This window comes from Crinia signifera, chromosome 4, assembly GCF_055691185.1.
Source record: "Crinia signifera chromosome 4, ASM5569118v1, whole genome shotgun sequence".
Lineage (NCBI taxonomy): Eukaryota > Metazoa > Chordata > Amphibia > Anura > Myobatrachidae > Crinia > Crinia signifera.
This window is the reverse complement of record NC_139220.1, coordinates 185,273,861-185,286,977: the sequence shown is the minus strand read 5'-3', so window position 1 is coordinate 185,286,977 and position 13,117 is coordinate 185,273,861. Positions and strand designations below refer to the sequence as shown.

The 13,117-nt window shown below is 49.8% G+C and overlaps 1 protein-coding gene across 2 annotated transcripts in view; it reads left to right on the top strand.

The window, feature by feature from the left end:
• TCAF2 (TRPM8 channel associated factor 2) overlaps nt 1-8,436 on the top strand; it is a 56,772-nt gene extending 48,336 nt beyond the window's left edge. For both annotated transcript variants that reach the window (XM_083183180.1, XM_083183181.1), the window contains exons 6-8: nt 4,523-4,762; nt 4,934-5,271; nt 8,083-8,436. In XM_083183180.1, coding sequence (XP_083039306.1) covers nt 4,523-4,762; nt 4,934-5,271; nt 8,083-8,328 — 824 coding nt within the window. In that variant the 3' untranslated portion in view covers nt 8,329-8,436. The remainder of the gene's footprint in view (nt 1-4,522; nt 4,763-4,933; nt 5,272-8,082) is intronic.
• Nucleotides 8,437-13,117: the final 4,681 nt, after the last annotated feature.

Below are 13,117 nucleotides of genomic sequence, written 5' to 3'. Positions count from 1 at the left end.
TTGTCTTAAATGCAGTAAACTGTGGGTTAGCACTGTTAAAGCAGCCCTACCAGAATGGCCTCTGCTTTGTATACCAGGCACCAGTGGCCTCTGCTTTATATGCCAGACACCACAATGGCCTCTGCTTGTTACACTCACCAGGCAGTGTTGGTGAACCCTAGCAGAGTTTTCCTGGGGAATGCCTGGAGTGGGAAGGAACAGATGAAAGGGCAGGACCAATATGGATACTGGACTGCAGGTCTTCAGCCGAGGGGCCTCTGGACGTCTTCTGGGTAGCCACCCAGGACACCCAGGTCTAAGTCCACAGAGCACACAAGATAGCCTTCTTGCCAAGAACAGCCCTTTTCCCATAAGACTGTATACGTCTACCGGTGCTTGTATGATGCCTGGTCTTACGTCGGCAAGTGGCAGGGTAGACTTAACCCCAAGGGCCCCGGGCAGCTACCGGTAGGGAGCAGCAAGCATGGAAGTACACTGCCTACAGAAACTAACTTAAAACTAAACTACTGGACTTAGAGACAAGAAGGGGTACAAGAAACAAGGACTGGGATACATTAACTCAGGCTAACTGAGACAGAGCACTACACAATGACAAAGTGAGCAAAACTTAGACAAGGAAGGTGCAATGACTGATAAGAATAAATGCAAACGCAGACTATAGAGACACGTACAAACAGTAATCACTAAGGTATATACATACACTGAACTGTGTGGCCTAAAGCCACGGCCTAAGCACAGGCCCAAACTGAGAAGCTGACCTCACACAGCTAACTATGAATGTCTGCTAAACTCCCTGCCAATAAACAGTATAATAAAAGCTAGATGGTATTTGCTTGCAGGGGAGAAGGGAATGAGCAGCCTGGAGGTAGCCAGAGGTAGCTTCCCAGGATTCAGGTATCAAGAGTTTAACCAGCAGGACCAGATATACCAACAAGATCAGAGCAGTCTCCAAACACTTCTATAACTGGCATTGGAGCAGCCCAAATGAATCCCTTATAAATAGAGATGAGCGGGTCCGGATCCCCGAGATCCGTCAGATCCGAATATCGGGGATCTGGGTCAGATCCGAGTCGGCCCGGGAGTTCCCGCCTGAATTCCGGACCAATAACAAGGCCGAACGTCATCATCGCGCTGTCGGATTCTCGCGGGAGCGGGATCTTATAAAAGACGCACGCGCGCCCCGCCATCTTCACTCCAATCTTGGTGAGGGAAGAGGGTGGTTGGGAAGCTCCATGTGCCCTGTGCTGTGCTCTGTGCCCTGTGCCATGTGCTCCGTGCTGTGCTCCGTGACCTGCCCTGTGCCCTCACTGCCCTGTGCTGTGCTCCGTGCCATGTGCTCCGTGCTGTGCTCCGTGACCTGCCCTGTGCCCTCACTGCCCTGTGCTGTGCTCCGTGACCTGCCCTGTGCCCTCACTGCCCTGTGTTGTAGACTTGTATTGAGAGTCAGTGACTGTTTATAGGCCTGAGCCCTGTAGTGTGATTTAACTAACTAGGTGCTGCAGTGCTCACACGCAGGGGCTGCAGTGTCCACTGTCCAGGGGCTGTCCTGTGGCCCGTGCCCTGTGGGTGATTTATTTAGCCCTAAGCCCTGTGTTGTGATTTATTTAGCCCTGAACCCTGTGTTTTTTGTGATTTAACTAACTCAGTGCTGCAGTGCTCACACGCAGGGGCTGCAGTGCTGCTGAGTAGTACACTGTGTACAGGGGCTGCAGTAATACAAGGGGCTGTGTCCAGTGTGACAGCCTATATCTTATCCATTGTCCAGTGTCACGAGTCACTCACGACATATATCCTGTGTGACGACATATCCTGTGTCCAGTGTGATGACATATATCCTGTGTCCAGTGTGACGACATATATCCAGTGTCCAGTGTGACGACAATATATCCTGTGTCCAGTGTCAAAAGTCACAACATATATCCTGTGTCCAGTGTGACATGTAATGTGTGCCGGCATATATCCTGTGTCCAGCGTGACATATATCCATTGTCCAGTGTGACGACATATATCCAGTGTCCAGTGTGACGACATATATCCAGTGTCCAGTGTGACGACATATATCCTGTGTCCAGTGTGACGACATATATCCTGTGTCCAGTGTGACGACAATATATCCTGTGTCCAGTGTCACAAGTCACAACATATATCCTGTGTCCAGTGTGATATGTAATGTGTGCCAGCATATATCCTGTGTCCAGCGTGACATATATCCATTGTCCAGTGTGACGACATATATCCAGTGTCCAGTGTGACGACATATATCCATTGTCCAGTGTGATGACATATATCCAGTGTCCAGTGTGACGACATATATCCTGTGTCCAGTGTGACGACATATATCCTGTGTCCACTGTGACGACATATATCCAGTGTCCAGTGTGACGACATATATCCTGTGTCCAGTGTGACGACATATATCCAGTGTCCAGTGTGACGACATATATCCATTGTCCAGTGTGATGACATATATCCAGTGTCCAGTGTGACGACATATATCCTGTGTCCAGTGTGACGACATATATCCTGTGTCCACTGTGACGACATATATCCAGTGTCCAGTGTGACGACATATATCCTGTGTCCAGTGTGACGACATATATCCTGTGTCCAGTGTGACGACATATATCCAGTGGCCAGTGTGACGACAATATATCCTGTGTCCAGTGTCACAAGTCACAACATATATCCTGTGTCCAGTGTGACATGTAATGTGTGCCGGCATATATCCTGTGTCCAGCGTGACATATATCCATTGTCCAGTGTGACGACATATATCCTGTGTCCAGTGTGACGACATATATCCAGTGTGACATATATCCATTGTCCAGTGTGACTACATATATCCAGTGTCCAGTGTACAGGGGTTGTGTCCAGTGTACAGGGGTTGTGTCCAGTATACAGGAGCTGTGTACAGGAGCTGTGTCCAGTGTCCAGGGGCTGTGTCCAGGGGCAGTGTCCAGTGTGACGGCTGTGTCCAGTGTACAGGAGCTGTGTCCCGGGGCGATGTCCAGAGGCTGTGTCCTTGTCCAGGGGCTGTGTCCAGGGTAACGGGCTGTGTCCTTTGTCCAGGGGCTGTGCCCAGGGTAACGGGCTGTGTCCATTGTCCAGGGGCTGTGTCCAGGGTGACGGGCTGTGTCCAGTGTCCAGGGGCAGTGTCCAGTGTGAAGGCTATGTCCAGTGTACAGGAGCTGTGTCCAGAGGCTGTGTCCAGTGTGACGGCTGTGTCCATTGTCCAGGAGCTGTGTCCAGTGTGACGGCTGTGTCCAGTGTACAAGAGCTGTGTCCAGAGGCTGTGTCCATTGTCCAGGGGCTGTGTCCAGGGTGACGGGCTGTGTCCAGTGTACAAGATCTGTATCTAGAGGCTGTGTCCATTGTCCAGGGGCTGTGTCCAGGGTGACGGGCTGTGTCCAGTGTCCAGGGGCAGTGTCCATGGGCAGTGTCCAGTGTCCAAGGGGCTGTGTCCAGTGTGACAGGCTGTGTCCAGTGTAAAGTAAGAAAAATAAATAAAAGTAATAAATAAAATAAAAACACATTTTTGGAGGATGATGGAGGAAGAAATAGTGGGAGATAAGCAACCTGATAGAAGTGCTGAAGCTTCTACCACCAGTCATGACAAGGCCGATACCTCTTTGTATTTGCTCTTTGGAGCATTTCTCTTTTTTTGGGATAGTTTATTAAACTGCCACCCTGTCTGCCCCTGCAGTGCCGCTCTGCCAGGTTGGAAGTGTAAGGTCCACATGTATGTGATGCCGACTGCTGTCGCTTAGCTTAGTCATCCAGCTACCTCGGTATACCCTTTTGGCACAACTACAGTAAATGAAAAAAATTTTGTAAGCTGTGAAGTGATCAAAATTGACTAGAAATGAGTGGAAACTAATGTTATTGAGGTTAAAAATACTTTAGGGGCAAAAAAAAGGCCCAAATTCTGTTATTTTAGCAATTTTTAGCATTTTTTCATAAAAATCCAGATCCAAAACCAAAACCAAAACCGACAAGGGTGGTTTTGCCAAAACCAATCCAGATCCAAAACACGAAGGGAGATCCAGATCCAAAACCAAAACCCGAAAAAGTAGTCGCCGCACATCTCTACTTATAAAGGCTGCTTCCTTTGTGTCCGCCCTGATTAGTAACAGAGAGCAGCCGCATGCTGCCACAGGTGTATTGGCTAATTACCTCCCTGCTGCTGCCTGGCTTCCCCGTTGCCTAGGCAACCACTGGGAAAGAGGTGCTGCTGGCAGGGAGAGACACTCTGAGAGTCTAGCAACTGTTGCCGTGACGCCGTCCTGGACCGGAAGTTAGGAACCGGCAGTGACATGTCATCCCGGCTGCTTAGCAACGGCCGGGACCAGTGCTTCTTCTTTGTATACCAGACATCAGAATGGCCTCTCCTTTGTATACCAGGCACCAGAATGGCCTCTGCTTTGTATTACAGACACCATTTTCCTATCTCAACAACCAATTATAGTTTTCCCTGATGGCAAACCTTCATTGTAAAATACATTTGATCTGTTTTTTTTAACAGGAGAGACCAACCTTTCATCCTGGGTGAACACAATTCGTAATTATCCAGCACCTTGGGCTGAGCTCATAACAGAAAACATTATCCTTACTGTCCCCTCTGATGTTATCCGCTCATTAGAAGATCCAGAGGAGCTTTTGTCTCAGTGGGATAAGATTATGATGGCAATAACTGAACTTGCAATGATTCCTAAGAAATTTTTGCGCCCTGAAAGAATTGTGACAGATGTGCAGATATCAGCAGGTAAAAGGCAGACATTTATTTGCAGAAACATTAATATCAGATAATGTGGCATTCATAGCAAATTACATGGCTTAATGTGCTTGCTCTATAATTATGCTACATTTAAAAGCACAGCACTCCTTGTTTCTCTTATCAGTCATATAATTGTTTAAATGATGGCTTTTTTTACAGGTTGGATGCATGCTGGATATCCAGTCATGTGTCACCTGGAGTCAGCCAATAAGATAACAAATCTTCAGAATGCTAAGATAGCTGGAATTTGGGGGCCTGTACATGAACTAGGACACAATCAACAACAGTATGTTTGGGAATTCCCTCCTAACACCACAGAAGCCACGTGCAACCTATGGTCTGTATACGTACATGAAACAGTGCTTGGGATCCCAAGGGATCGCGCTCACTCGGACTTAACACCCAGAGAGAGAGCTGCTCGTATAAGGGATTATTTTAAGAATGGAGCTAAATTGGAAGAATGGAATGTGTGGACTGCACTTGAGACTTATCTTCAGGTATGACAGAGAATAAGCCACAGAATAATACCAATCCAAGATCTCACTGTCCTATTCATGACCAATGATTTGTTATCATTGTTACTTTTCATTTAGAATGAGGTTGAGTAGATTAGGTCTGCAGTGCCCTTATTTGTGCCAATAGCACTCCCTGACCTTTGCCCTGCTACAAGTGTCGTAAGTGTAGGTGCGACTGAAATGCACTGTATTTATCACCCTCACTTGAGTGGGCACATGTTTGTAATCATGAGAATCCAAGCAACATACTTCACAAACAATTGCACTTTCATCTCTGCATTAGCAAATTTGTGTACATACACATAACTATGAAAGGTCCAAGACCCTGAGCAAGTTTCTAACTATTGGTGAATAATGGTGCTATCCATGGTCGGCTCTACCTTCATACACATTTCCAGTGAGTAGATGCATACTGCTGGACTGTGCTGCTATTCTGTAGTACAGGCACATTATGCACCTGGTTTCTAGTGATGGGCGAGCCAAACAATCACATGGGCCACCTTTGGCCATGGCCAATCTCTGCTGCAAATAGTATTTCATGAAAAATATTTTTTCAAAAATGGCAGCCAACTCAGAAGAGACACTTGTGAAAAAATGCTAGAGGAGGCAATGGCCATTTTGACAGAGTAACATAGTAGAAGCTAAAGAAAGCAGACACAAACAATGGTTCTCCGATGTGCTGTTGCCTCTGAGCCATTTGGGATTGGTGGTTTGGACTCAGAGCTGCAGGTAACAGGCAGTTCGTACAGGCATTACTATGTGTGGTATAATAGGGTGTCAGGGACATAATTGTGTGGGTCATGATACACACAATTATGTATAGTCAGGGCTGTCTTTTCGTATGGGCTTAATTGGCACTAGCCCAGGGGCCCCAGGTGTATAAGAACCCTTTGCTTATAGCTGAGGATACCCTTTTTCCAGAGATCCCAGAATTTAGAAAATCGGCCCTGGGGAACTGGAGATATCCAACTTCAAAGCAGCAGTCCACATCCGTTCCTGTTAATTGCAATTCCAAGTCATATTTCTCAGGTTCTCTCTGACTTAAAGTTTTTCTGAGTATATTCCAAAAGCTGGGACTCTCCCCTTTCTGTCTATACTAGCAGCTTGTCTCTATCATGCCCAGAACCAGAGATATCAGCCTTCCAGCAGCCAGTCCCTGCTCCTGCTCCAAACGTCTGGTGTACAGTTTTATATTTTTGTCAATGGATTGCTCTGGCTCCTGATCTCTGATCCCCAAGTTCCCAGCACCTCCTGAAAGTTGGGACTCTAGGTTTTTATCTGCAGTTAAACAAGCTGCCCTTCCACCGGAAAAAGACGAATATTAAGCCCACTCCATTATCCAACCCTCCACTGCGTATAAAACACCCCCTACCTCACTGGAAGTCATTTACAGGGGGACTCATCATTCAGCTCAGTGCCCCCTTCCACACGTTAGTGTTCACCCTCCCACCACCTGTGCAGTAAAGGAGTAATTAGCAGAAGTTACTGCTCCAGGTCCTACATGTTGAATGGAAGATAGAGCACCCCCTGCCACCCATGGGACATCAAAGCTGCTGCTGATAGCACCCCCCACCCCTAGGAGGGGTGAATGGGTAAGGGCCCCAGTGCATTGCTTTGCCCAGGGGCCCACACAGCTGTTAAGATGGCCCTGTGTATAGTGTATAGTGACAGGGGCATTACTAGGAGGCATAATATGATGCAAGGGGCATTACAGGGTAGGTCACTATCAGGTGTAAAAGCAACTATTGTGTCAGTTTAAGGTCTTTTACTGAAAAGCCACAGTCATTGCAGCAATGCCACACCTCCTGCAGCACAACAACTGAATTTTTTGGGTGCGTGCAAATGTCGGGGGGGGGGGGGGGGTTGCATATTTTTGTGTTCCCATGCAGTGGAGAAATCAATCGATGGTTCCAGTCTTGTGTATGGATGAACTGTTTATCTCCGATTGCCGTAATATTTTATTTGCAAGCCATGCACAAGCCGGGGACATCGATTTACAGGCTTGCACAGGGTGGGATTTTACTGTTGCTGGGTGCTGATTATCTGATCGCAGTGATCCCAGCGATCAGGTATGACTAATCCTACTAGTTAGAAATATCCTATTGTCGTAGTTACGGAGAGGTTGTGTGACTTTTCTACTAGATGTAACCTGGGAGAAATGCATGAAAAAGTAGTGAAACCATCCTGGTCCCTCCAAAAAGTTACTGAAATAGCAGGATAGTGTTGGACCAGGGGCAAAACTACTGGCGGTGCAGATGGTGCAGTGCACCAGGGCCCAAGCCAGTTCATGGGGCCCGACCCACTGCCGTCTGCACCATTTTTTTTTAATTTAAAGTCAGGGGCATGATGAGTATGGGGGCCCGTGGTGGGGAAGCGCAGACGAGGGGATATTGTGTAGACGGGAGGGGGGGGGGGGCTGTGCTGAGAGGGCAGGCTGCAAGAACTTCGGAGTTCAGACAGAGCAACTAGCTGCATCTAACCTCATCCTGCCCCTGGTCCACCGACGTGCTGGTAAGTGAGAAGTCGGTGTGGGACCATCATTCATGCAAGCTTCACAAGGATAAAGGAGTCCCCCACATGGTTGTGGGATGTGAGGAAGGGGGGGGGGATAGTTATTATGGGATAAGTATGTTGGGGAACAGTAGAAGTAGGGTGTGTAATGGAAGGATTATGGAGCGTATCTGGGACTTACGTATGGGTACCTCCCACACATCATAGATGTGTGCCTGTATCACTTGTAATTGTAACATTTTAGTAAATCCAGTATTATTTTGTATCTTATTTGTTTTTTAGCTACAAGAAGGCTTTGGCTGGGATTCCTTCAAACGCGTTTTCTCTGATTACCAGACAGTGTCAAATGTCAGCAATAACAATAAGGATAAAATGAATCTGTGGGCAGAGAAGTTCTCTCAAGCTGTAGATAAGAACCTGGCTCCTTTCTTCCAGGCCTGGGGATGGCCCCTTGAGGAGACCACCATCAACAAATTGTCCACATTGCCCACATGGGAGGAAAATCCCATGAAGATGTATGTTAAATAGAAGTAAAAATATGAATGAAAGCAATTTATTCATACATTTGCCTGTTATTGTGCTTTACTGTACAGTAGCTCATGCTGCCATTTATTAAAATACTAAAGATTCCTTGTCTATAGGATATGGTTCTTCATAGTATGAGTTTTATTATATATAATTTAGTAGTTATTTTATTAAGTAAGGATTCTGTTCCTCTGGTTTTAAGGTTGAAAGATGGACGCAATCCTGATGTTCCTTACTACTGAGCTATTTTCAGTAGATGCCATGTGTTGCAATCACACTACGCATTTGTGTCACAGGGACGGATAAAGGTGGCGTGCCATATTTGAAATTGTCTGAGAGCCGCCGGAGGGCTGAGGGAAGCCTGCGGCACTGCTCTTCACCCTCATCAGTCCAGATGACAGGGGGGGGGGGGGCGGTCAAGCGGGACAGCTTTCCCGAGCCCTGACCGTTTGAGAGGCCCCAAAGCCATCAGGGTGCTCAGCCATCTAACAGCTCAGATCTCCACAGGCACAATGTCATGGCCCTACCTTGCAGCCTGCTGCCATGCAGCAGCTCAATCAGCCAGGCACATAGCCACATTGCTCGGACACCCCTCACTCGACAGGACATGGACGGAGCTACACAGGGCTCATTGGGGGTGGGGCTATAAAATGGAGGAGGGGCTACACGGACTCAATTGGAGCAGAGTTACACTATAGTTAATGGGGGCGGGGCTACATGGCACTCACAGTTGCTGGTGCTACTGCTGCCTGAGCAAGGATAGAGGCTGCTGCAGTTCTAGACAAGGATGCCCAGACAGTAAGACTGGTGTTTCTAAGGTAAGAATCGGTGGTGGTTACAAGTTCAGCATTAGGCTGCAGGGGGGGGAGGGTTAAGGAGTGCGCTGGTGTAATAGAGCACAGGTTGGAGCATTAGGGAGTGCGCAAGTATGAGAGCAAGGGCCGCGTGGGGTGAGGGAGCGCATCAGTGGGATAGAGCGCAGGGTGAGGGAGCACGGCAATGTGATAAAGTGCAGGCCACAGGGTGAGGGAGTGCCGCATGGTGAGTGTGCCAGTGTGATAGAGCACAGGCTGTGGGGGGAGGTATTGCGCCAGTATTCTAATGCACAGACTGCGGGTTGAGGAAGCAGGTTAATTGATAGGAGCGCAGGCCACAGGGTGAAGGAGTGCATTAGTGTGATAGAGAACAGGCCGCAGAGCAAGGGAGTGCGTCAATATGCTAAAGCGCAGACCGTGGGGTGAGGGAGTCGGTCAATGTGGTAGAGCACAGTACTATAGCAAAGAGTGGAGCTGCACTTTGCAAAATAATATCCAATTTATTAAAATATAAAATATACAATTTATCTCAAGTGGCCACTGTGACAGACAAGACAGACACACATTAAACTCCCCATCAGGTATCCCCCAGGTCCACACCTTTCCATCTCACCATAAACTTAACCTAAACCTTAACACTAACTTATATAATAAAAAAGACACAGACACAAGTGCTGGCGTTTCAAAATGAATGTCAATTTATTTTGACAATTAAACTAACTATATATATAATGGTGGCGGCACCAAAGAACGGTCATTATAGGAAAGTGGGGTTAAAGATGTTACCATACACACCATCGCTGGTGATCGCTCTCCCCGGTCATCCACTCGTGCTAGTGGTGACCACCCCCCGGGCGGAAGCATGGCCGATGACCATCGATGTCAGGAGAGAGCGACACCCCACTATCTACACACACACATCAAGATCTTACAAGGATGACCGTTCTTTACCGCCAAAGCTAGGCCCTAAGCCGCAGCACCGCCACCAAGTAGGAAAACGCTCAGCACTGTGTACCAACTAAAACATCGCCCAAAAACAGAGCCACGCCCTCCGGGCTCAGATGAACACCATCGCTTCTATACAGCGCACTCCGCTGAAAGCTGATGGCGTCATGGCGAATAACACCCCCGCCATTGGTCAGCAGGTAACTCTCAACTGCAGCGTTCACCGTCTTCCGCGAACGCTCCAGGCGGGGGCAGGACACCGCATTCCTCCACACAATCCTCGATATAATGGAGGACCACACCAACTTACATGCAGGCAAATACAACGAAATGAAATAGAGGTCCCGCACAATCACAGAGCGTAGCTCAAGAGCGGTTACCCGCCCTAAGTCATTGCCACCCAGGTGGAATATAATGACTCTCGGGACCCCAAAATCTCGCAGGGCTCGAATCAGCCCAGCCTGCAGTCCTTTCCACAACATACCTCTCTCACCCAGCCACCTAACCTCCCCAGCCCGACGGAACACACGCACATCAGAGGCGATGGTCGCCCTATAAGCTCAAAAGACAAAGGAATGTCCCATCATCCATATGGACCTAACGTCCTGTCGACCTGAAATATTTATAGAGAGGTTAGAAGGCTGTCGACAAGCTTGCATACCAAACACGCACCACACTTGTTAGGAGAGAGGAATGGAAGAAAAACCGTGGCCGACCAGCTCTTGAGGCACAAAACACACCGTCTGGAGTAAACTAACAAGTACGCCATGCCAGATTGTAATTATAGCCGAATTGTGCCCCCAGACGGATGTGAAAAAACACCTCAAGGCCCCCACTGGAAGTTGATGAGCGCTTATGCGTCCAGTCGACCATGGTGAAAGTGACAGATAAGGCTGGCCGAATGTACCTTCGGAATGCTGCCGAGCGCCATCGACCCAGGGACTGAATCTCTGAATCGGAGCGGCCCTCCGCAGCCGCCGAGGTAGCAGCCCCAATCCGAAAGGAATGCGACCCAAATTCCTTTGGATCGAGACCCGTGGCCTCCAGCGCCCGTCCCAATCCGTGGCAAAACTGATACTCGGTGAGCGGTGACCCCTCATCATGCATCAGCCATGCACCAGGTAGGTCTGGGTGCACCTGCGCGAAGGCCGTAACCAACGCCACGGGGCACACCCCTTCCACCGCACATGGGAGCAAAGACAGCCACCGCCCCCTTCCAGCCAGGCTAGTCTTGGAACGGCGCAGGTGACATAGCACCGAATCCACATGGACCACCAGGTCATCCACGGTCAATGGTGAGGGTATTCGCTATGACGGCGCCACCAGCTCCCAAACCTGAAGGCACCATGATACGCCGTTGCATACGCCATTCGGAACAACAGGACCTCATAGTCAGGCCCGCAAAATGTCCCTCAGGGCACCCAGCAAGGCTGGGAGCAATGTCAAATCAATTGGTCGCCCGCAGTCTGGGAGTGCCGGCGAGGCGCGCAGCCATCCACGCAACGCCCTGGACACCAGAAAGGACCGGGACGGGTCCGCCCTACCAAGCCGAGACAAAAGAAAGGCGCCCCTGCCAGCATCCTGCGTACTGAGGCAACAACGCCCCAAGGAGTACCAACTCCATACAACGGCCACCATAGCCGCACCAGGTGTCTTACCTGCATGAGGGGCAGACAGCCTAAACTGTTCCCCCTTGTGCCATCCTTCCTGATAGCACCACAGTGTCCCGGGCATGATAGCCCTCATAGCTAGCCCCTCCATTCCAGGCCAAGCACCTGAAGTGCCTGCCTCCGGCATGAGGCTCACCTCTGTGGACATGCCAGGGGTCCCGACAGCCGAGTTCCAGGAACAACCACCAGAGGAGGAGCTGGCCCGCCCTGTGAGGCCTAAGTGGCGAACGGCCTGAGCTCCTGTGCCACTGCACATGTTGGGGACACAATTACGGGCGCCACCCGTGAAGAGGCTGTAACCCCAGGCAGCTCATCAGGGGCAGGCAAAATACAGGGTTGGGAGCTGGCAGAGCCCCAGTAGGGGAAAACCCAGACATGCGGTCCATGAAGGAATTCAGAAGGGCCATAAACTGCTGTACTCCCTTACAGGCAGTAGGTGGCAGGGGCCCTACACCGCGTCAGCCCACAGAGGGGAAGTATTTTCGGGAACTACCCGAGACCCCCTTTTAGCGCTGCACTGAGGGACCGGCCTGGTCCTCCGCAGCCATCGTCGCCTGGCCGGTCCTGCAGGAGGCATGTCCCCGGGGATGGACAGGAGTGACTGGGGTCCCACAATAGGAGGGGGTGGCCGTCCCCAGTAGCCTGCACTACCAGCCCTACCTCCCTGTCACACGTCACCCCGCAGGCCAGTCTAAAGGGAGAATATACAAACATCTCACAGTTGGAGCCATGGTGGGAACCAAACCAATGCCATCAGTGCTGTGAGGCAGTGATGCTAACCATTACACCATCTGTACTGCCGGGAACGCCAGAGGGGCGTGCCGCGCTCGTGGCAGGAGTACACCGCCCCCTGCCTCTAACGGCCCCACTATATAATATGGTGGTGCCCCTTATGGGGGTTGAAGCCTGCCTCATGGCGTTAACCATCGCGCCAAGATGCTGCACCTCCCCAATGGCGAGGACTGGGCAGTGGCATCATCCAAGCGGCCCTGCCGCACCCCGGGGTCGATGCGCCATAGGCACTACTCTGCCCAACCCCCCAGGCTGCCAGGAGGTCCTGGCGCCATTGCCGCGGCCTACCCCTTAGTGATGGGAAATCTAGTTAATTTTTGTGACTATTTCATTATGATCTAGTTCACCCAAAAGATTAGCTCAGAAGACTACCATATATATATACTCGAGTATAAGCTCACTTTTCGATAACATTTTTTATGCTGAAAAATGCCCGTCTCGGCTTATACTCAAGTGAGGGTCCCACTCGAGTCAATAACCTTCCCAGTATTTGATGTAGACTCAGGTGCTTAGGCTTATATTCGGGACGACCTCCACTCGAGCCTACATACGGCAGTCCGTCCGGCTCAT